The sequence below is a fragment of the Sarcophilus harrisii genome, chromosome 4, assembly GCF_902635505.1.
Source record: "Sarcophilus harrisii chromosome 4, mSarHar1.11, whole genome shotgun sequence".
NCBI lineage: Eukaryota > Metazoa > Chordata > Mammalia > Dasyuromorphia > Dasyuridae > Sarcophilus > Sarcophilus harrisii.
Genome location: NC_045429.1, coordinates 28,100,935 through 28,125,824, shown reverse-complemented (window position 1 = coordinate 28,125,824; position 24,890 = coordinate 28,100,935). Strand labels below are relative to the sequence as shown.

Sequence of the window (24,890 nt, the reverse complement as noted above, 5' to 3'; positions counted from 1 at the left end):
GAAGGATTTAAGGGTAAAAATGTCAGTGGGGCCAGTGGTAGGGGATGTGTTCAAGCCCTTGGAGAGTCCTCCCCATTCTTCTTCTTAGACCATTAAACTTGGGCCTTTTGAGGCCTCACCGGCCTCACCTTTGACCCTTTGTCTGTATTTTCCTGGCCAGGGAGAGGCTCTGATCTTGAATGGGCCAACCTGGTTCCAGCATCGGCGGGCTGCCGGACGCCTGCCTTCCATTAGACATCCTGGAAGTCCCATGTGGTACTAATGGCTGAGTCTGTCCGAGGGATGCTTGAGTTCCCCGTGGGTGCCTCCAGGTGGAATATAGACCCCTCACGGCCAATGCACACTGGACACAGTTACATCAACCCACAATGCCCTTTCCTTTTCATAAAAATTCGAGTTGGAAGGGGACTTGGGAAGAAGTTAGAGCACTCCATACCTAGAGATGAAGCCCCATCAATTATCCAATAAAAGAGGCTGCCCAGCCTCTACTTGCAGACCCAGTGAGGGGGGTGTTTGTTAGTATAACCCTTTGGGCAGTCATGGTAAACCCCGGAAGTCCCCATCTAACCATACACTGAGGCAGGGGAGCAGGGTTTGGGAAGAGGCCATCCACTCTCCCTTCCTTCCAATGAGTTTTCATGGTTTCAAGCTTCTTTGACCCATGGTACTCACTGTTCATGGACTGTCCTGTCCTGGGGAGGAGGAGGGACCAAAAGGCAAAGGCAGCCAGTGTCCAAAGCCCCCAGCCAGAGATGTTGGACTCAGGGTAGGTACCTGGGACCCTGAGCTGGAAGAAGGGAAATGGAATTCAGTCATGGTGAGAGAGTGGAAATTGCTAAGGCAAGTAGGGAGGTCCACATCATTTCCCAAAGGGAAATGGAAATGTCCAAGGAAGGACTGTGGGAGCTGAGGTAGACGGTAGGAAGCAAAGAGCACCATTGGGACTGTGGAAATGGTGATGGAAAGAAAGGACAGTATCACCAGACCCCTTGGAAGTGGAGAGCAGGCATTTAGGCATGAAAGCTGAGGGGGCAATGGAGCCTGACACATGTATATAAGCCTAAGGTCAGACACAGACCAGGTCAGCTTGGGGATAGCCATGGCAGGAGAGGGATTCTGTCAGCCCTCTTCTCTACTTCCAATCTAAGGAAGAAGTTAATATTGAATCAAGAGGAACCTGTTATAATAGCCAAAAACTGCTTCTCCAATATAATCACACGGCTTTGGGGGCTTGACTTTCTGAAAAATCTGTTGTTTTGGCTCTTTAGTTAAGGAATCTTTGGTAAGCATAGCATCCTGCTTGGGTTACTCACCCAGCCTACATTTGTATTGCTAGGCTGAGTGGGCTGCTCGCTCCTCCTCCTCAGGGTTCTGAAGGGGTTAGATTTCTGGTATTGTTGCTCATGAACCCCCATTAACTATCAGACAATTTTTTTTGGCTTTTAGCAAAGACATTTATTAAGACATTAACAAGAATAGAAGTTACCAAAAACATTCTCCTCCCTAGTCTGGGGTACATTCTTCCATGAATATACGTAGCACCCATGGAGAGAGTGGGCACAATCTTAAAACACAAAAGTAGTGAAGCATATATGCAAAGGGCATATGTAACAAAGGGGCAACTCACAACTCTTGGTTGCAGTTAGTCCTTTGCTCCTTTCAGAGAGGTTTTCTCCTGGCTTTTGAGGCCTTTGAGGGTCAGTGTCTTATAGAGTTCAAAGCCAACACTTTGGGGGCTCACATTCCCTGATGCCATCTTTCTTCAGTGACAAGTGCTCCTGGTGCAAGGTGGTTTTTTTATGCTCCAGTCTCTTTGATTTCCAGTCATATGCCCTTACTGGCTGCTACTGGTTTAGTCTCTCCAATGACATGGTCAATGGGTAGAGTAAGAAAGAAAAAAATTCTCAACTCTTTCCCACAACCATCATCATCAAAAGTCAGTACCCTATAAGGACCTCAATTCCAGTTCTCAGAGATTATAAAAAAGCGAATCCTTCCTTTGACTGATTCTGCTGGATTTATCACTGCTTTGCTATTTTTATAGGTAGCCTAAAAGGTGTGACTAGACCTTTGTAACTATTTGTAAGATGCTTCCTGTATGATTTCATCTGTATTTTGTCCAATGGTCAAAATCCCACAACATTCTCAAACAAATTATGGATTTATTTATACTCTATTTATATTTTGATAGTTGATTCTATTGAGGCATCTGGGCCTTTTGTGATTCCATTAATGCAGGCAGAACTGCATTAATTGTGTGTGTTCCTTACACAAGGAAAGGGGCCAAGTACTCCCCCCACCTTTTTTTTATTATAGCTTTTTATTGACAACATATATGGATGGGTAATTTTATAGTATTGACAATCACCAAACCTTTTGTTCCAATTTTTTCCTCCTTTTCCCCCACCCTCCCAGATGGGGTTGACCAAATACATTTAAATATTTATAAAGTAGAAATTAAATACAATATAAGTATACATGACCAAACTATTATTTTGCTGTACAAAAAGAATCAGACTTTGAAATAGTGTACAATTAGCCTGTGAGGGAAATCCAAAATGCAAGTGGACAAAAATAGAGGGATTGGGAATTCTATGTGATGGTTCATAGTCATCTCTCAGAGTTCTTTTGCTGGGTGTAGCTGGTTCAGTTCATTACTGCTCTATTGGAGCTGATTTGGTTCATCTTATTGCTGAAGATGGCTACGCCCATCAGAATTGATCATCATATAGTATTGTTGTTGAAGTATATAATGATCTCTTGGTCCTGCACATTTCACTCAGCATCAGTTCTTGTCAGTCTCTCCAGGCCTTTCTGAAATCATCCTGTTGGTCATTTCTTACTGAACAATAATATTCCATAATATTCATATACCACAATTTATTCAGCCGTTCTCCAATTGATGGGCATCCCCTCAGTTTCCAGTGGGTCAAGTACTTTTTCAAGCCTGCAGAGAAGTGTTGAAGAGAGTCCTTGTCTTCTCCTCTCCCCTAGCACCTCTTCTCCCACTGTTCCAAATAGCTAGAAGGGAATTGAATATCCACAATAATTGCAATAGGGCCCAATATTGATTGCTATGTAGGCAAGCTCCTAATTGTTATGCCCCTATGGACTACTCTAACCTGGTAGCTCCACTTTGAGCTACTCTTCATGCCTGTTCGTCAACGGCATGGCTAGGCCACATTTACCCGTCTTTGGGCACCAACCCGGATCCCATGGAGATAGACCACCAGTAGGTAAGGGTGAAGCTAAAGAGAACTTTATTCTTAGATAGCATATATTTATACCCTGAGGTTCTGGGGGAAGGGGGAGGTCCTCTAGGAACCTGACATAATGGGATTGGTCCTAGAAGAAGGAGGGGGGCGTGCTAGGCTTTGAGAGCACTAAGGAGGAAGAAGTGGTACCTGGGGTCAGACACCGCCTCCTGGGGCTATGCCCCACCTCCGCGTAGGACTCCCTGCGTCTTGGTACCTCTCATCCCTCAGGTCCTCTCACATGCCTTGAATTGCATTCCTTGCTTCTAGAGGCTTTTGAACCCTTACACTAATAATACTTATATTTGAACCAATTAGTCAATAGTCACTTATGAAATTACAAAAGCAAAAACTAGCTAGATTGGGAAACACATGAGGGGTGGATCATGAAGCTGGGGTTATGTTGTGAAAGATTTTAAATGTCAGACAATCCTCCTCCTCCTCCTCCTCCTCCTCCTCCTCCTCCTCCTCCTCCTCCTCCTCCTCCTCCTCCTCCTCCTCCTCCTCCTCCTCCTCTCCTCCTCCTCCTCCTTCTTCTTCTTCTTCTTCTTCTTCTTCTTCTTCTTCTTCTTCTTCTTCTTCTTCTTCTTCTTCTTCTTCTTCTTCTTCTTCTTCTTCTTCTTCTTCTTCTCTCCAGAAAGCCTGAGTGTAAGTGATCCACCAGCCTCAGCCTTCCCAGCAGCAGGGACAATATGTGAATACTATCTCCCAAAGCCACTAGAACGTAGTGAACAGAGGAAGAATATGTATGGCTAGATCTAATATTTTGGAAACTCATTTTGGTGGTTGGGTGGAGGACGGAGAGAGAGAGACTAGTTAGGAAGCTATTGCAATAATTTAGGCATTGAGGACCTGAACTAAAATAGCTATGTTAGGAGTGGAGATAAAGAGATAAATACAAGATTTGATTCAATAGTAGGATGGGTAAGACTTGGCAACTGATTCAATATGGTGGGAGGTGAAAGACTGAAAAGTTGGGGATGACTCTTAGGTTACAAATCTAGATAACTGAAAGAATGGTAGCATTCCTGACAATAATAGGGAAATTAGGAGTAGGGGTGGGTTTTTGGGAAAAGATACTGAATTCAGATTCGGACATGTTGAGTTTAAGACACCTTTAGGACATCCGGGTGGAGATGTGTAATGGAAAGTTGGTGATGTGAGACTAGAACTCAGGAGAGAAGAGGATGATTAAGAGTTGTGGTGAGACTGAGAGATATAGGGACTGAGGAAACACCATTGGATCTGACAATTTTCTAATTTTCCTAAGGGTGCTACTTTCTGCTCAGTTATCACAGCATCACAAACTAAGTGTCATCTTAGACTCCCCAGTCTATGTTTTTGTAATATCTCTATTAATACCTCTATGCTATCTTTTCTATCATTCTGGCATAGATCTTATTCACCTCACGCTTTGAGTGTTGCAATAGCATGCTGATTGTTCAGCTTGCCAGGAGGAAAGGGTTGGATCAAGAGAAGGGCTATTATTATTGTTTGAAAGGATAGGGGAGACCTGGATAAGTTTGTATGTGGCAGAGAAGGAAAAGTTGAAAATCAGGAAGAGCAGGAAGGAAAGAATGAAGGGGAAGTTGCTATGGGAAACAGAAGGGGACAGAATGAGATTAAGGGCTTGGCTCTGACAGAGAGAAAGGCTACCTTCTCCCCTAAAACTGAAGGAAGCAGAGTATAGGGAAAATAAGAAATAATGTTGGAGGGATTCAAGGAGTGGAATGGGGTAGGAGAGAAAGCTCAAGGCTGATAGCAAATGTTGAGGGGAGGTCCTCAACTGAGAGGAAGAAGGAGATGGTGTTTCAGGAGACCTACAGAGAGATGAGGAGGCTTGGTACATCTGTTCGAGGGAACCATTCAGAAGTGACCAGGAAAGAGTAAGAATACTGTCATGTAGCAGGGTGGGCCAGGGTGACATGGGAGAACCTTGTTGGGTAGTGTGCCTCGATCAGCACAGTGACCTATACAGAAATCTCTACCTCTTCAAGACTGAGCCCATCAAAACACATGTGCACAAGTGCATGCACGTGTGTGTGTGTGTGTGTGTTTGTATGTGTAACTTCAGGTAACATCTCCAACTCTGTATAAATTTTGAACTGATAAAATCAATGAATTACTGAACCACTGAAAGGATAATGTGCCCTGAAAAATCATAATTCACTTCAAGTGGTGTACCCTCCCTAAGCATATCCTGTGAACGCTTCTCTCCACAACCTGAAAGACCGGGACAGCTTACAGACACAGGACTAAACAAATGAACTTGATTAAAAAGCTATTTACTAAATGAGTAATCCGTACAAGGCCCAGAGATAGCTCCTCTCCAAGAATTTATAATCTAGAGGCCAAATTAACAAACATCTTTGATTCAAAGGAGACCAGGGAATCCTGCTACCTATTGTCAGTTATTCTCAGGGTAGTGTGATAGTGTTCCTTCCTGGATATCTGCAAGTAGACTGAATAATTAAGCCTTAATCTGATGAGGCTTGAAGCAGATGTTTCTCCATCCCTTGCCAGACCTGGTATCCCCTATTCCAAAATCCTGTTCTGACATCCCATTTTATAAGGTCTCTTCTTGCTCTGACATTCCCTGTTCTATGTTCCCTCCCAACTCTGACATTCCCTGTTCTAAGTTCCCTCCCAGCTCTGAAATCACTTTTTCCTAAGGCCCCTCCTAGCTCTGACATTCCCTGTTTTAAGTTCCCTCCCAGCTCTGACATTCTCTGCTCTAAGGCCACTCTCAGGTCTGACATTTTTTATTTTTTATGGTTTGTATTTTATTTTTATTCCTTTCCCTCTTATCTGAGCTTTTAGGATCTGGGGCTTTGTCTCTAATCAAATACAAAATATCTAGACAACAGATAGTGTGGAGCTTAAGAAGGGGATGATCCTTTTCTTCTGTGGGGATGGAGGGTTTTCTAGGGGGGCTGTGGCAACCGAGCTGGGCTTGGAAGGAAGCAAGAGGCTTGGGAAGGTGGGGGGAGTAGAATACATTCCAGGCCTAGTGGATGTTGTCAGCAACCTCAGGAGAAGGGAGGAGAGGTGGAGTATGGGATATCCATTTTGCCAGGGATGGAGAACATGGGAAAGGGGATGATTTGCCTGTAGCTGGGGAGCCATGCATGCTGAGAGCTGCCTTCTTCTGTGCAGAATAAATGGGAAAAGCTCGTCAGCCAAGGCTCAAACCTGGAAGTCTTTGATGATATCAGCCTGATGACCCTGGACACCATCATGAAATGTGCCTTTAGCCAAGAGAGCAACTGCCAGATGGAGAGGTCAGTGATGGCCGGATTAGCCACACTCCCCAGGCAGCCCAGGTGCTACTGCTGGTCTGGTCCCTGTTTTCCCTTCCTTTAAAGCCCAGCTCCTTCATCACCTCCTACAGGAAGCCCAGCCTGCTGTACCTCCCTTACTGCCAGTGACCAGTGCTGCCCCTCTCTCCAAGTCACCTCCCAGAAATAATTGGTCTAAGTTCAATTTTCTTTGTCTAGGCTCTCTCCCCAATTTCCCTGCCCTCGGACAAAGAACCCATTTTTTTTACCTTTTATACATATCCCCAGTACCCGGATGTCAAAATTTGGATAAAATGCCTAGAATTGAAATTTCATTCTGACAGTAAGGAAGGGGACAAATGGCTGGACCTCCACAACCAGTTCCCTGGAATCAAAGCTTCCAGTCTCCAACATGAAAATGATTAGGTCTGACTTGAAATCACCACCTCCAATGCTCCAAGCCTGTTCAAATTTTTAGCCAAAATGTTGACTGGCATCGGGAAAAGACTTTTACACCGGGGTCTTTATGCCAATGAAATGATAATAGCAGAATGGCTAGCATTTACACGACACTTTTAGGTTTGCAAAGACTTTTATATGTTACCTGATTTCATCATCACAGGCCCAGTCTCTGTCCCTGCCCTTCCTGCCACACAAAGTGCTCCTTCCCAACTCTGGCTGGTCTGGGCCCTTCACCCACCCAGTGCCATTCTTCCCCACAGGAATGGACTATTCATTCCAGGCTGTGTGGGAACAGTCAGCCCTCCAATTTGCCCGCCCGGTTTGCCCTCTATCACAATGATTTCATCTACTGGTTGACTCCCCAGGGCTACCGGGCTCGCCAGTCTGCTCGCCGGGCCCATGAACACACAGGTACTGGTTGCCCTTGTCTGCTGTCTGAGAGCAAAAGTAATTTGTGCATTGAGGGATCTCAGAAGGGATAAGACACCAACCAGTGAAGAACCCCCTTCTCCACTATCCCTGGCAGGTCCTCATCTAGCTTCTGCCTGATGGGGATGTTAGGGACTCCCAGGCTGGCCTATTGCTTCTCATGAGCTGACAATGGAACGCTCAGTTCTAGGTTCTAGGCCAGATCTGTACCACAGCCCTTCTGATAGTTGGAACCAGGGATCCTAACTTTGCTGAGTCTTCTTTCCTCCAGGATGACTATCTGAAAACAGCTGATCCTCTCATGAGCCACTCGACTCTGAATCTCTATTGAGAGGCTTAGTCTTCTCCACCTTCCTCACTGAGCCTAGTACCCAGTACATCCAGGAAAAGATTTGTGGAAGGCAGGGTTGCAGAAATGAGGTGTGGCTCATTTCCCAGAGTATGACCTTTGTCTCAGAGGGAACACTCTATTCAAACAGTCCTGTCTATTGGGAAACTAGTTTTGGATGAACAGCAAGAAATCTTTGCTAATAACTAAACCATGGCAATGTGTCAAGTCTGTTAGGGTGTGTATTTGTGTATTTGATGGGTCTTGGCTCGAAGATCCTATCATTCCGACACCACTTGTGAAACACCACTTGTCTCACTCATTAACACAATACCTGGTGATACTTAATTAAAACTTTTTTCCTATTGATTCATTGAGGTCCCATAATTGTGTAAGCCATAGCTCAAGCCAATGGCATGAGATACCTCATTGGTGGAGACTGATTGGCTGGTGCTCTGATTTTGCCTGAGGGCAAGAGTTTGAGAAAACAGATGCTCCCTCTTCCATCTCCCAAGTTAAAGAGAGAAGATACTTGCTTCCAAATTCTCTTTGGGATCTCTCCACCAATGAGGAGAGTCTCATGCAACTGTATTTTTTTTTTCAGGGTTCAGATGTTTTTTTTAAATTTAATAGCATTTTATTTACAGGTTATATGTATGGGTAACTTTACAGCATTAACAATTGCCAAAGCTCTTATTCCAATTTTTCACCTCTTACTCCCCCCTCCCCCAGATGGCAGGATGACCAGTAGATGTTAAATATATTAAAATATAAATTAGATACACAATAAGTATACATGACCAAACCATTATTTTTCTGTACAAAAGAATCAGATTCTGAAATATTGTACAATTAGCTTGTGAAGGAAATAAAAAATTTGAGGTATAAATATAGGGATTAAATTAATGTAATGGTTTTTAGTCATCTCCCCAGAGTTCTTTCTCTGGGCGGCTGGTTCAGTTCATTAATGCCCATTGGAAATGATTTGTTGATCTCCATTGTTGAGGATGGCCAGGGCCATCAAATGGTCAATAATAGATTGTTGTTGAAGATATAAGACTTCCCTGGTTCCTGCCATTTCACCAGCACGCCTTAAAAGTCTCCCAGGCCTTTCTGAAATCATCCTGTTGGCTTTTAAAGAACAAAAATATTCCATAATATTCATATGCCACAATTTATTCAGCCATTCTCCAACTTGGATGGGCATCCACCAGTTTCCATTTAGCCACTAACAAAAAGGGCAGCCCAAACCATTCGGAATAACAGGTCCTTTCTTTTATGATTCTTTTGGGATATAAAGTCCAGAGTAAATTCAAGGGACGGGTATGGCCAGTTTGATAACTTTTTGAGCATAGTTCCAAACTACTCTCCAGAATGTTTGGATTTATTCACAACTCCACCAACAATGCATCAATGTCCCAGTTTTCCCACATCCCTTCCAACAATCATCATTATTTTTTCCTGTCATCTTAGCCAATCTGACAGGTGTATAGTGGTATCTTAGAGTTGTCTTAATTTCATGCAACTGTATTAAGACCCCAGTTACATTTGTACATTCTCATATAAACAACTTCATGAACATATAGACACATGTTCATACAAACATATTAACTTCATATTCATTAATAAAAAAGATTGCAGTCCATTAAACATCTGCTGTGTGCAAAGCACAATGTAAAGTTTTTGGGAGGTAAAGGAAAGCAAATGCTCTTTGAAATTCAATTCAAATCAAGCCATTCTCCAATTGATAAATGGTCAAAGGATATGAACAGACAATTTTCAGATGATGAAATTAAAACTATTGCCACTCATATGAAAGAGTGTTCCAAATCACTATTGATCAGAGAAATGCAAATTAAGACAACTCTGAGATACCACTATACACCTGTCAGATTGGCTAAGATGACAGGAAAAGATAACACCGAATGTTGGAGGGGATGTGGGAAAACAGGGACACTGATACATTGTTGGTGGAATTGTGAACATGTCCAGTCATTCTGGACAGCAATTTGGAACTATGTTCAAAAAGTTATCAGACTGTGCATACCCTTTGATCCGGCCGTGTTTCTACTGGGCTTATACCTCAAAGAGATACTAAAGAAGGGAAAGGGACCTGTATGTGCCAAAATATTTGTGGCATCCCTGTTCGTAGTGGCTAGAAGCTGGAAACTGAGTGGATGCCCATCAATTGGAGAATGGTGGGGTAAACTGTGGTATATGAATGTTATGGAATATTATTGTTCTGTAAGAAACGACCAGCAGGATGAATACAGAGAGGATTGGCGAGACTTACATGAACTGATGCTGAGTGAAATGAGCAGAACCAGGAGATCATTATATACTTCAACAACGATACTGTATGAAGATGTATTTTGATGGAAGTGGATTTCCTCGACAAAGAGACCTAACTCAGTTTCAATTGATCAAGGATGGACAGAAGCAGCTACACCTAAAGAAAGAACACTAGGAAATGAGTGTAAACTGTTTGCATTTTTGTTCTTCTTCCCAGGTTATTTCTACTTTCTAAATCCAATTCTCCCTGAGTAACAAGGGAACTGTTCGGTTCTGCACACATATATTGTATCTAAGATCTACTGTAACCCATTCAACATGTATAGGACTGCTTGCCATCTGGGGGAGGGGATGAAGGGAGGGAGGGGAAAAATTGGAACAGAAGTGAGTGCAAGGGATAATGTTATAAAAAATTACCCTGGCATGGGTTCTGGCAATAAAAAGTTGTTAAAAAAAAAGAAAAAGAAAAAAAAAGAAATTCAATTCAAGAGGCATTTATCAAGTGCCTATGATATACTAGGTACTAGGGACATGTACAAATATACAAATATACATACATGACATATACAGGGTAAATGGGAAGTAATTTCAGAAACAAAGTAATTGGAATCCCAATCTCAAAGATAACCTCTCATCAAAGAGTACACATATACACATGTACAGCATTACTCCTAGAACTCCTCTGTGGAGAGGACATAAAAGCATGAGTAGAGAAGATGATAGCATGATTTCAAGCTATTGAATCCAACCCTCTCATTTTACAGTTGATGAAACCATGGCAGAATAACTTGCTCAGGGTCATACAGCTAGAAAGTGTCCAAGGTAGGATAAGAACCAGATTCTTCTTGATTTAAAATCCAGTGCTCTCTTCCCCAAGGAAGCAGCACAAGGAGAGTTGTGTGTGTGTAACCCAATAATGCATGGGCACAGAGCTCACAGCTTGACAAAGGAATTTGTTCTCTGACCACTTTCCTGCAGATAAGGTGATTAGGAAGAGGAAGGAGTATCTCCAACAGGAAGGGACCTTGGAGGCAGTCTTGAAGAAACGACACTTGGATTTCCTGGACATCCTCCTCTGTGCCAGGGTGAGAGTTGGCCAAGCCTGGGAGTTGCCTCTAGGTGGGAAGAAAATGGTTTCCCATCCTTTCTCCATTCCTCTTCTTTTTTTTTTTTCTTTCTGCTTTTGGTGCTTCCCTTTCCCTATGTTGATGCCCTGAGAGGTATTGGGACCAGAGTGAACTTGGGTGACCTTGTGGGAGTGTCCCTTCTTATCAGAGGCATTATGTAGTTGATGGGACTGGCTACATAGGATATCTTAAATCATCTTCTCGCTGTGATTCTTTCCTCTTAGAACCTTGCCACAAACAGGTTCGTTCTGATTTAGTCACAGGAAGGGAAAGTTTGAGTTGACTTGGCTGCCCATGCTTTGATAAAAGAAATCTCTTCTTCATGACCCCCATGGTGCCGATTGGCAGTCCATCCATTATTGGGAGACTCATTATATATTTCTTCCTTAGTGAGTTACCCAAGAGGAATTGGGTCTTTTATAGATTTCTTTTGAAATTTCAAGAAAATCAGTGGATCATTTAGGCCATTAATTATTCTCACCATTTATTAAAGTTTTTTTTCCTTTTTATCTTAATTGGTTTTATCTTTTACCCTGAGCTCCATTCTTGCCCCTAGATGATTTTTTGGATCTAAATGGATTTTCTTGTAGCTTTCTTAAATTCAACATCTCAAATAGAACCATAATCTGTATTTCAAACTACTTCTTCTTTCCCACTTAATTCAGTAAGCACTTATTAAGTATAAGGTAATTTAATACAAAAAAAAAAAGTATATTTGAATGCCTGAAATGGGTGCCATCTCCCCTCAGAAAACTTCTTGTAAGCCATCATTGTTCCACTTTTCGGTAGCTTTTAAAGTTCCTGCCTTGGGTTTCGGGACTTGCTTTATCCCCCAAGGGTTTTTTATTTCAGGGCAAAAGTCTGGTTCCTTCAAGATCTTTTTAAATTTCCTTCCTTTTCCGGGACAAATAGCGGGGCACATGGCAGACTCTTGATAAAGGCTATTGTTCCCCGACATTAGTGGTCTTCTTCACCAGGAAAGAATGGAGACAGCTTGTCGGATGAGGAGCTGAGGGCTGAGGTGGACACTTTCATGTTTGAGGGTCACGTACATTTCCAGTGGCATTCCTGGCTTTTCTATTCTTCTTTCCAGAATCCTTGGCCCAGGAGAAATGCCGGGAAGAGATCAGGGGCATCCTGGGAGATGGGAAGTCCATTACTTGGTGAGTACCTCTGGGATCAGGGTCTGCTTTTTTCCCCTGTTTGTGCTCCAGAGGAGCAAATTTTTGGTTCCCCAGCTGTCCTTTTTCTGGTCTGAACCTCTCCCCATCCCTCCCTCTATCTCCACTCTCCCTTCCCCCCTCTCCCCACCCCCCAACCCGGTTTCCATCCTCAGGCTCTTCAGCTCATGGTTTCCTTGTGCTTTCAGGGAGCACTTGAGCCAGATGCCATATACCACCATGTGCATCAAGGAATCCTTCCGCCTCTATCCTCCAGTACCAAACATCTCCAGGGAGCTCAGCAAGCCCATTACCTTCCCTGATGGCCGCTCCCTACCTGCAGGTAATATGACACACCCACTTGTTCATTCTACTAGCTCATGGGGCCCTCGATGTGTCTGGAAGATTGGACTTGACAACCTTGAGGGAACAGTGGTGAAAACTCTTCAAAAAGTAAATCCTAGGACCTTCCAGGTCCCACAAAGTCCCCCCACTGAGTACTCCCCTATTTAAGAGCACCTAATATGTGCCAAGAACTATGCTAAGTACTTTACAAATATTATTATGCTTCTTTTATACCTGAGGAAATTGAGACATAAGGTCATACAATGAATATCTGGAGTCCAATTTGAAGTCAGGTTTTCCTGACTTCAGGCCCAGTACTCCATCTGCTGCTTCACTCCAATGCCACTCATAGCTCTAAGAAAGGGTCCCCTTCAAGGGAAGAGGATGGGGAATTATTGGGAGGAGCAAAGTGAATCCTGAGAGCCACTGACTAGAGCAAGGTTGGGAATGATTACCCTGTGTGTTAGGGGAAATGACTGGGAAAACAAAGGTTTAACAGTGAACAGGCAAACTGATTTCCAAATGGAGGAAAAATCAGGGATTTTCCAAGTTAGGAGTGGGAGAATGAACTGATGAAACCTTTTGGAAATCAGAAAAGAGGGTCCCAATTTCTCCCCAAGTGCCCTAATCAAAAATAGAACAATAACTAACTAACCAATTATGAGACCAGGTGCAGGATAAGAAATGAGAAATCGTTTTGGAACCTTGGCTTTTTGTTCAGCATAACTGAAAGGTCCTTTTAGTTAAGGGTTTCTAAGGGTGTTAGGAAGATTCCAGCCCCCCACAAAGGGCACAAAAAAATCAACTTAATTCCAAATTGGAAACACAAGACAGAAAATGGATTAGATCTGTAACTGAATAGAAAGGGAACCAAATTGGCTCCAGAATTTAGTCACAAGATGGAGTCAATGTGGTCAGCCTATTCAATTCCCACCACCCCGTGCTATTTTAATGTCCCCCTGCCTCCCTGCAGCCTGAAGAAGGAATATGATCTCTTGTCTTCATTTGTCTGGAGGGCTATCTCATGGTAGATTGAATTTTTTTTTTAAACTAGATTTGTGTAGTATATATGTATCTCAATCTGATGTGTATCTTTTTTGTTTGTTTGTTTGTTTGTTTTTGGCAAAGCAATTGGGGTTAAGTGACTTGTCCAGTGGACTTATTCTTGGCGACAGGGTGGGATATTTTAGATATGCAAGTTTAGATCTGACATCAGGAAAAACTTCCTCCAAATCAGAGAGATCCAAAAGAGGAAAGGGATATCCTCCAGGTGTATTAATTGAGGTGTTCTAGATTCACAGCTGGTTGAAATCTTATAGAGCACGCAATCCAACCTGGTTCCTTGCCTCTGCAGCTCATGGAGTGTGAGGGAAGTTGGTACCCTTTTCAGGGTCATTGCCTCTTACTGTTGCCTCTCTGACCCACAGATTACCAGCCCAGTCTCAGAGGTTAATAGTAAAAAATAGTAAAAGAGGTAAATAGTAAAAGCGTTCCTCTAGTCCGTGGACCTTGATCTCTGGAGTTTACTGATCTCCTGTCTAGACAGAGACAAAGTACAGGGGTTGAGGAGAAGTGACCCTGAAATCTAGTTATAGAAAACCCTTATCCTAAGGATGTCCTGTGTCTCCCCCAATGTTTTCTCAACCAGCACGGCTGACACTTTCCACCCTAAGAATGTCTCATCTTTTTTCAAATTAAATTAATGCCAATAATTGGGCAAATTGTTGATCAATGTGTGTTTGCCATTGGGGTTGGAGGAATTCTTGTATAGGGCAAGAGGAAACAGGTTGAGTTGGGAGGAAAGAACATTAATTGGAAAGTTTAGGGTTAGTGTTGTGGGATTGTGGAGGTCTAAAGACTGGAGGGAGCCAAAGTCCATTGGTAGCCCTGAAGCCAGCCTAGTAGAGTGGAGAAGCCTAGATGAGAGCTGGAAACTTGGGTTTAATGCAGCCTCTGCCCTTGACCACTAGTTGTGTTACCTTATATGTCATTGCTATTTTTTCACTTTCACATTGGGTGAATGCAATGAAATTTTCTTGCAGTGCCAAGTCCTATGGTCCCATGGTGTTCTGAGGCTAAGCAGGGATTTCCAAGGGCCTGATCACTTTTATATATATATATATATATATATATATATATATATATATATATATATATATCTTTTATAGCTTTTTATTTACAAGTTATATGCATGGGTAATTTTACAGCATTGACAATTGCCAAGCCTTTTGTTCCAATTTTTCCCTTCCTTTCCCCCACCCCCTCCCTCTGATGGAAGGTTGACCAATACATGTTAAATATGTTAAAGTAGAAATTAAATACAATATAAATATATATGTCCAAACAGTTATTTTGCTGTACAAAAAGAATCGGAGTTTGAAATAGTGTACTATTAGCCTGTGAAGGAAATCAAAAGTGCAGGCAGTCAAAAATAGAGGGATTGGGAATTCTATGTAATGATTCACACTCATCTCCCAGAGTTCTTTCACTGGCTGAAGCTGGTTCAGTTCATTATTGCTCCATTGGAACTGATTTGGTTCATCTCATTACTGGAGATGGCCATGCCCATCAGAATTGATTATCATATAGTATTGTTGTTGAAGTATATAATGATCTCCTGGTCCTGTTCATTTCACTCGGCAGCCTGATCACTTTTCTAATATCACCCAATCTGGTGCCCTGGCTACCTGTATCCCTGCTTCCCAACTCACAACCATGACTGGAGATGGTAAGGTACCAGTGGGATCTGGCTAGGTCCTAGAAGCTTTTATGACTATAATACATAGGAACTGGAGCCCTCCTGACCAAATAGCCAGGCTCACTGACTGCCTGGCTACTGCCATGAAGCTAGACTTTGTGCCTCCCCTGCTCCCAGTTGGGTGGACTGAGGGCCCAGTACCTATGAGCTACTAAGTAGAACAGCAGAAAAACTATTGGACTTGGATCAGGTAAACCTGAGTTTGACTTTTGCTATGGCCACTTTGCTGAACAAGTCACTTAACTTTTACCTTCCTCAATTTCCTCATCTGTAAAAGGAGGATGCTAAAGGGGTTGAAAGGGCTTTAGTAACTTAAAAGTGCTTTTCAGATGCTGGCTATTATTATTGCTATTGTTGGGGGCGTCAGTGTCTCAAGTGCTGCTTCTTTTTGCCTCTCCAGGAATACCTGTCTCCCTTAACATATATGCCCTTCACCACAATCCCGCTGTGTGGCCGAAACCAGAGGTGTGTTTACCCCCCAATGGGATGGGCTCAAGTGTCTGTTATAATCGATGGGGAAGAAGGGAGGTAGGAGAGGCTGACTGACAGAGGAAACCCTGGGTAAATAAAATGGTGATGAAATTAAGGCATTGTGAGACCTGCTGGGTTTGCCTCCCAAATGTGGAGGAAATTTGAGGAATGGAGAAATATTGGGATGAGGAGAATAAGAAAAGGGGTTGGGTGTCTGAGGCTGGACTTGGATATAGAAGGAGGGGAGAAGCCATGACTGGTAAGCTAGGGGGATGAAAGAAGTAATTAATGTAAAGAAAAGAATTGGGCAGTAGGGGCCATGGATCAGGGAGGGTCATGGAATCCTAAATCTAGAGCCACAAAGGCCCACTCCCCTCATTTTACAGGTGAGGAAACTGAGGCTTAGAAAGTGATATGACCACTGAGCATCAGAGACAGGAGAGCCATGAATCTGTAGGTGAGGGAATCAGCTCCATTTCATGATTGCCTCTGGAGTAGCCCAGGAGTAGGAGCATAGAGAGTAGCTTATGGGGGTGGAGGGGTCATCCAGAGAAGAGGACCTGCAGGGCAGAATGAGGGAACTGAAGGGATTCTCATTTAGGGTGTAGCAGCTAATGAGATGTTGAAAGGGCCAACCAATATGGAGCAAAGCCAATGTGGAGGCAGGTGGGGGGTGGCAATAGGGAGTGCAATGAATGGATTGTGGAACCAGGGAGGGGCCAGGTAGCTCAAAGTCCCTACTTAAGAGTAGCCTTAGATTGGAGCTGAGAGAGGCAGGATTGGCGGCTGTAGTTGGGAAGAAGAATTTCAGACTTCACAATCTTGGTCATGGTGTAGTTCAGAGAGATGCAAGGTCTGAGATCAGTGTGAATACTGAAAAACTGGAGGATGAAGAGTAAAGGGAGAGGGAGGAGAATGCTTGGGAGCCTGGTGAACAAGTCCTGGTACCATCCAGGGGTTGGCAGAGGATGGCATCAAATCAAAGAGAGGGAGGTCCAAGTAGGATCCAAGGATGGCAAAGGTTGGTGGTAAGCAGGGCCTGAGCTGGCAGAGGAGTGGGCCAGGGGGAGAAAGGCCCTCCTTCCTTCCTCCCATTGATGCTGGCTCTGATTGGCAGGTGTTCGATCCTCTGCGGTTTTCGCCAGAGAACTCAGCCTTCCGGCACAGCCATGCCTTCCTTCCCTTTTCTGCTGGTGGCAGGTAGGTGTCTGGGTGACCATCTGTGTGTTATGTACATCTGGGTGTGTGGGCTCCATGCACCCATGTTGAGATTCCCCCACAAGTCTGGCCCCAGCCCCAAACCACTTGTTTTCTGCTGGCTCATCCTCACCTGTTGATCCAAACTTTTCATTAGCTTCCTCTCTCTCTCTGTGGCGGCTGCCTGTTTCTTCCCTTTCCAATCCAGCTCCTAGTTGGGTAGACATTAAATAGACATGGCATGGTGTAGTTGAGACAAGGTGGCTAGGATTTGCTCAGACACAGGGGAGATCAGTAGAGATTGGAAATCAGGGAAGGCTTCCTGGAAGAGATGGGCCTTGGAGAGTGTGTGGGAGGGGAGCAGATAGAGAGTAGAGTGACCTGGAGTCATGGAATCTAGAGGAAACCCTGTGTGAATGTTTATGGTAGAGGAAATTGAAGTGGGAGGAGATAAAGGGGAATTGTGAGCTGGGGTTGGGGGCAGGTTTTAGAAGAGTTCTGCTGAGCCTGCCTTGCTTCTCTTCTCCTTGGCCCACGGTCCTTAGGAACTGCATCGGGCAGCAGTTTGCCATGGCTGAGGTCAAGGTGGCTGTGGCTCTGACCTTGCTCCATTTCCACCTGGCACCTGATGACACTCAGCCCCCAGAGCTCACCTTCAAGCTGATCCTCAGGTCTACAAATGGGATCCACCTGAAGCTGAAGAAGCTCTGAGGAGGCTGCCCTAAAGGAGGAAGATGGCTGTCTTCCTCCCTCCCCTCATCTTGACCCAGCCAGCCAGCCCTGCCCAGGCTCACCTGGGGGGAAGAGAGCTTCATCTACCTGTCCTACCCCAACCCTTAACCCAGTCAGCCAACCAGCCCTGCCCAGACTCAGCTTTGAGGAGGGAGGAGCTTCATCTACTTGTCCTCACCACCCTTGACCCGCCCAGTCAGACTCTGCTGTGGGGAAGGATGCTTCATCTATCTGTCATCTGTCCCTTTTCTTCTGTTTACCCACAAATATTTTTATCTGTAATAAAAATTCGTCACCCAGAGCACAGTTCTAAGGCTTTCTGTGGGCAATGCATGGCTGTTGTTAAAGGAAAGAAAAGGAGAGAATGATTAAGAAAAGAGAACAGAGACCCCAGACCATGGGAAGCAGAGAATGGAGAGCTGTTGGCAACCTGAGCAACCTTCCAAGGATAGATGGTCCCTTCTCTGGTTTTGGCCAATAAGAGTCACTTGGAAACTATCACCAAGACTTGCCCATCTCTTGCCTGTTACCTTGCACCTATAATATTGTAGAAATCATGTTCATGTGGGAAAGAGTTGGGAGTTTTAGAGCCTGGCAAAACCAGTATAAGTCAGTAGTGTGAAGCTAAAAGCCCACCTCCTACAGGAAATCTTTCTGATTATCCCTTAATGCTAGATTATTATTAATATCAATAATGTTGAATATTTCCAATTTATTCTCTCCATGGCTTGCTTATACAGGGTTGTTTGCATGCTGTTTTCCCTGGGAGCTCCTTGAGGGTGGGAACTGTCCCTTTCTTTGAATAACGATGCCTTAATATTTTTAGTTGACCAACTACAGTTGGGAGAACATTGGATTTGGAATGAGAAGAGAAAGGTTTGAATCCTGCCTCTGTTATAACCTGTGCACTCCTGCCCTCTCTAAGTCTTTGTTCCCACAACTATAAAATGAAGTGCTATGTGGCCTTGATGATCCCATGAAGCTCTGGAGCTGATGAAAAATCCAGAAAATTGAAGTGAATGTATGTAAACCTACAATGAATTCAACCTGTTTGAAGTTGAGGGAGATATGTTGGGGAAAGAAAATGCTCAAAGTTGGAGGTCAAATAGCAACTTAAGAATGGGCTTGAATGAGGACAGGTAATTAGTGCCAGATGTGGAAGGGGGCATTCCTAATCAGACCCAGAAGTGATGAAGAAATTCACTGATTGATTCCAAGCTTGGTTGGAGTTCAGGCCGGCAGAGTTTCTTTATTGGTGTAATAGGCAATGAAGCATTGCTCTCTCTTTAAGATGTGCCACAAAGACTGTATGCCACATCATTTGTTAGGGTGGGTCCAGGAGGTAAAAAGGGGCTTGGCCTCTGAGGCAGGAGGTTGTGTCTGGCAGGAGTTAAAGGAACTACTAAGAGGTTTCTTGAGATGGCAAGATCTTGCTTGATCTCTTCCTGGGATGAAGCACTAACTCCAGAATCCTCCTTCCTGTCTGAGGGCTCCACCTATACAGTTCTGAGTGGGTTGGGCATGTTAGAGAGGCAGCATAAATAGACAGCCCTGAGCAGAGCTTGCTCTCTTGCTCTTGCTCTCCTGTGCTTTTATGCTCCTGTCCTCTTGCTTTCTGCTACCCCCGAGAGGATGACTGAAAAAAGACAGAATGGTTGCACCTCCTGGTCCATCTGTCTCTGTGTGATCCAGATTGGAGCCTGAAGGCAAGTAAGCTGGCCTAATTGCTAGCCCACCAACGAGTGTGTAGATAGAGTAACCTTAAGGGACTCTACAAGTGGTGACCGAATAGGGACTATGTGCCTAGGACCTCACCATGTAGCAGGTCTACAGGGTATGAAGGATATATTACTTTGCTCTAATGGGTGGAACGTTAGGTACGGGACAAACTATAGTGAGGGTCCCAGACCAGGATGTGCTAGGGAAAGAAGTTTATAGAACAGTAAAGCAAGCAGGATTGGAAATTTATTTTTAAAGGTGGGAAGTAATAGGTAATCAGATGGCTTCCTATGATAAGGAAATGCTGGGAGCCATCCAGGAACAGCATCATCTCATTTATCAAGCGATTAAAAGCACTTTAAGAGGTGCAAGCAGGGGCAGCTAAGTGGCACAGTGGATAGTGCACCAGCCCTGAAGTCAGGATACCTGAGTTCAAATCTGGTCTCAGACACTTAATACTTCCTAGTTGTGTGACCCTGGGCAAGTCGCTTAACCCCAATTGCTTCAACAACAACAAAAAAAAAGAGGTGCAAGCAGCACTCCACTAAAAGAAGATAATGAAATGCAAACAGAGAGTCATTAAATAAATGAATGTCATAAAGCAAATGAGGGTCATAAACTGGCACTCATTAGGACTAGCCCTTCCCATAAAATGGAGCACATGGAAGTTAGCTGTGGGAAAGAATCAGGAAGTAAACAAGAAAGGGAAGGAGGTGGATATGACACCAAAGGAAGTAATAGTGAGAAAGAGGCAGGAAGTAAAGAGGAAGAAGCAGGAAATGGATATGATGGAACAGGAGGAGGAAGGAAGAAATAAACAGAGGGACATATGTCCTCAGGGAAAAAGACTGTGATAAGAGGAAGGAGGAGAAAGTGAACAGAGGGAAGGTTGCCTCTGTCTCAGAGGCATGGATTTCTCCCCCAATCCCCATTCTCCCTGAGGAGATATATCTCCTGTCTGCTCCCTCTGCACTAGACAAATAATACAGAAAGCAGCTTTGGAAGAGATGATAAAGAGATGTGAGATCTAAATTCCTCATAAATGGATGCAATTTCACAAAGGATGCAACTTATAAAATCATGGCTCTCGCTTATAAATCTGAAACAGCAAGGTGGGACCCCACATGTCCTGTAGAGGTCTCTTTAGTAGACCAAAAAAGTCCTTTTGCAGTATTACATCAAGGTAGTAAAATTTTGGAATATATGTATATGAAAAGACCACAGAAGATATTACCAACCATATTGAAATGCTGAGAAAACTTGCCCTTGAGGCAGTAAAAAGAGCTTCTCATCTAACAGGGAAAAGACCCATACCGTATTTACCCTTGGAACCAGAAGCTAGAGAAGTCATGATGCAAACTTATTGGCCATGGGCGTATTGTGCTCAATGGGCTACATTAAGCTAGCATACTACTTGCTTACTTCTTCCCTTGTTGTCACATATTATGGTATAGCCCCCTTGTAAGACAATTGTTGATGAGCCTGTACAAGGCACAAATGTCTTTACTGACATCACTAAGAGTTGCAAGGCCTCAATTTATCATGAGTGCTCAAAAGTGATTCTGGTGTAAGAGACTCCTTATGAATCCACCCAGGAAAATGAGCTTTTTGCTATCCTCCATTCTTGTAAAAGATACCCTGAGCCCATTAACATCACATCAGATAGCTTATATGCTGTCTGAATGGTCAGAGGCATTGAGGATGCTAAATTACCACCTCAGAATTCTTCAGTTGTTAACCTTCTTGTTGAATTCCAGCTGATTTTACAGGTTAGGAAACATCCCACTTATATCCTGCATGGATACTCTCACCAATGATGTGCAGAGGTATATTTGCAGACAATGAGGTAGTGGACTGTGCTTTACAATGCTTCCTTCTCATGGTCACCACACCCCCTGAACGTGCCCATGGCCTTCTCCATTTACATGCTAATTCTCTACGTCACCTTTATGGCCTCACCTGGGAACAAGCCCGATAGATAGTGAAGCAGTGTATTCAGTTTCTCCTTCCTCCACCTAATAAAGGAGTTAATCCCCGGGGTTTAACCCCCAATGATTTGTGGCAAATGGATGTGACACATGTGGGCTGTGTGGCCATCCATGTCTTTATTGATACCTTTTCTAAATTCCTTTGGGCCATGGTGGCTTCCTGTGAGAACATTCCTTTGGTCATTAAATATTTGTATAGTTGCTTCTTCTCTCACAGAGTTCCTAATACTATAAAGACCAACAATGGTCCAGCTTATACCTCTAAGCAGATGGCCACCTTCCTCGCCACATTCTCCATTAAACATGTTACAGGGATTTCCTATAACCTACAGAGTCTGGCCCTAGTGGAATGGGCCCATCATTCTCTTAAGGCCACCCTTATTAAATAGAAAGGGGGAAACAGTAGACAGAGTCCTCAATGGCCCACACAGGCGGACTTGGATAAGGCCTTATATACTTACAATTTTTTTGTGCCTGGATAGTAATAGCAGGATCTCTCCAGGAATGATTCATTTAGCACAGTCTTATAGACAGAACAGAAAACTAGGCTCCATGAAAACAGCACTTTAAGTGCCAGAGAACATTCAAAAGGTCCTTTGGAAGGATGAAGAAGGACATGGGCAAGGTCCATTCTTAGTACTTTGGAGAGGGCCAGGATATTTATGTCTTGCAGATCCTGATGGGGAAGGCTGCTGGATTCCAGAAAGAAGAACAAGGAAAGTTGATCTTATTAAAACAGGGGCTGAAGAAGAAGAGAAGGATATGACCTAAGAGACTACTGAGGGTGAAGAGATGACCACCATTGCTAGAGTGGCTTAATGACTGGATCCAACATACTTCCTTTCTCATTTCCTTCTATTGTATTCTATGGGTTCTAGATAGCCATTTTTGTACTGTTGCTTCTTTTGCTTTTGCCTACTTTGCTAGGATGCTTTATGTGTATTCTTAAAAATTCTTTAGAGGTGCTTAAGGAAGAGCTTCTCATTCATCAACATGAAAACATTCGGTCTTATTAATAAAAGGGAGGGAGATGTAAGGGGCAATGCAGTATTGCTCTCTCTTTGAGAAGTGCAGCAGAGCCTATATGCCATGTCAGCTGGTAGGGCGGCCCCAGGAGGTAAAAAGGGGCTTGGCCTCTGAGGCAGGAGGTTGTGTCTGCAGAAGTTAAAGGAACTGCTAATAGGTTTCTTGAGATGGCAAGTGGTATGTCCTTTTGCTAGATCTCCTCCTGGGATACAGCACTAACTACAGAAGCCTCCCATCTGAGGGGTCCGCCTATGCAGTTCTGAGTGGACTGGGCACAGGCAATCCTGGAAGAAAGGCAGCATAAATAGACAACCCTGAGCAGAACTCACTCTCTTGCGCTTGCACTCCCACACTCTTGTGCTCCTGTGCTCATGTTTTCTGCTACCCTCACTGAGAGGATGACTGAATAAAGACAGAGTGTTTGCACCTTCTGGTCCATCTGTCTCTGTGTGATCCAGGTTGGAGCCCAAAGGCAAGTAAGCTGGCCAAGTTGCAGGCCCACCAAATGGGTGGGAAGATAGAGTAACCTTAAGGGGTGCTCCAATTGGGACCCAAAATTCAGAAAGGATCTAAGCTAATTGTAAAGCATCAGGGTAAAAAAGTCACAGAGCAGTTTGGAGCTTTGCTCAAATGTTATGGGCCAAAACTCTGTATTTGAAACAAGGATTCTTACAAGGTGCTAACTCAGTGGAATTGATGAGACAATAGTTATCTAGTTTAGCATGGTGATTAATACTTCTCTTTTCAGTTCAGTATCTGTGACGACTGTGCTAGCACCCAGGACACCCCAGAATCGGCTGGAGTCAGGATAAGTAAAAGTCCTTAGTCTTTATTCTTGGTCTTTAGATGCAGGATTGAACAGGATGGAAGCAGAATCTCCCTGACTGCCATCTCCCTAGTCTGCTGCAAAGAGTGACTCTGGCTAATCTTACTCCACCCCCTAGTCCCTCCTACAATCCTCTGTATACACTAATCATTGAGCCAGCACAGGATAGTGGGAATGACCATTTTCCAAGCATATGCCCATAGAGTATTGTCCAATCGGTAGTTAGCCTCAAGTGCTCGGCAGTCCTGACCTCAGTGCATCGACTCAATAGTTTCAGCCCTCTACAAGTATCAGTATAGTTGAATTAACCTTACAACAAATAATGGTTCCTTAGTGATATAATGATTGGCTTATACTCAGTATGATGAATGGATTTAACTGTAATAGAGCATATAAGCTGGGACAAACTTAGCCAGGGTGAGACTGAGAGACAGATTCATTCCATTGTCCACCTTTGTGGTGGCTGGAGTCTGAAGCACAAGCCCTCAGATTCAGAGAGATTCATTCATCCCATCTCACACCACTGTGGATGGCAGGGCTCTCCTGCTTAGCTTCTCTACTAAAATCAAGACTCCAGAAGGCCTCTAAGAAAGCTAGCCCGGGCCCCAAGCAAGTAAATTAGATTGTGAAGGAGATAATAAAGGATTTAGACTTTAACACCTGGCTATTCTTATAGTGATTATTCTACTGAAAAGAAGGCTGCTCTCAAGACCTCCAGAAAACCAACAAAAAACATTACACTCAAAGGGTTATAAAACTGTGCACACCCTTTAATCCAACAGTGCTACCTCTGTGTCTGTATCCCAAAGAGATCATTGAGAAAAGGAAAAGAATCCACATATATCAAAACATTTGTAGCTGCACTTTGTGCAGTAATAAGAAACTGGAACCTGAGGAGATGCCCATCAATTAAGCCATGATTGAATGAAATTGTGGTATAGGAATGCAATGAAATACTATTGTTCTATAAGAAATGATGAACAGATGGATTTGAGAAAATATTTACATGAATGCTTTTGAATCAAGTGAGCAGGAGAATGTTACATGCAATAATAGCAAAATTATATGTGATGATCAAATGTGATAGACTTAGCTCTTCTCAGCCAAGACAGTTATGTAAGATAATTCCAAAAGATTTATGATGAAAAATGCCATGCACATCCAGATAAAGAACTATGGAGACTGAAAGCAGGTCAAAGCAGCTTATTATCACTTTTTTTTGTTCTTGTTCTGATTCTTCTTTCACAACAATAGTAACATGGAAAACTGTTTACATGATTGCACTTCTCAAGATTGCTGTCTTGGGGAAGGGAGAGGGAGAGAGAAAATTTTGGAACTCAAATTTTTACAAAAAGGAATGCTGAAAATTATCTTTACATGTAATTGGAAAAGTAAAATACTATTAAATTCAACATAAAGTATGAACAGAGAAATAATACTTAGAAATCACTGCAGTGGGTCAAGAGTTTGACCAAATCAGAAGCTTCTAGCATCATCT

The 24,890-nt window shown here is 43.5% G+C and overlaps 1 protein-coding gene across 1 annotated transcript in view; it reads left to right on the top strand.

Moving 5' to 3' along the window:
* LOC100925023 (cytochrome P450 4A6-like) overlaps positions 1 to 18,134 on the top strand; it is a 28,809-nt gene extending 10,675 nt beyond the window's left edge. The window contains 11 exon segments of the mRNA XM_031968555.1: positions 161 to 214; positions 217 to 287; positions 6,410 to 6,535; positions 7,290 to 7,405; positions 11,022 to 11,134; positions 12,153 to 12,267; positions 12,270 to 12,333; positions 12,540 to 12,673; positions 15,834 to 15,898; positions 17,022 to 17,104; positions 17,647 to 18,134. Coding sequence (XP_031824415.1) covers positions 161 to 214; positions 217 to 287; positions 6,410 to 6,535; positions 7,290 to 7,405; positions 11,022 to 11,134; positions 12,153 to 12,267; positions 12,270 to 12,333; positions 12,540 to 12,673; positions 15,834 to 15,898; positions 17,022 to 17,104; positions 17,647 to 17,812 — 1,107 coding nt within the window. The 3' untranslated portion in view covers positions 17,813 to 18,134.
* The last annotated feature ends 6,756 nt before the right edge of the window (positions 18,135 to 24,890 follow it).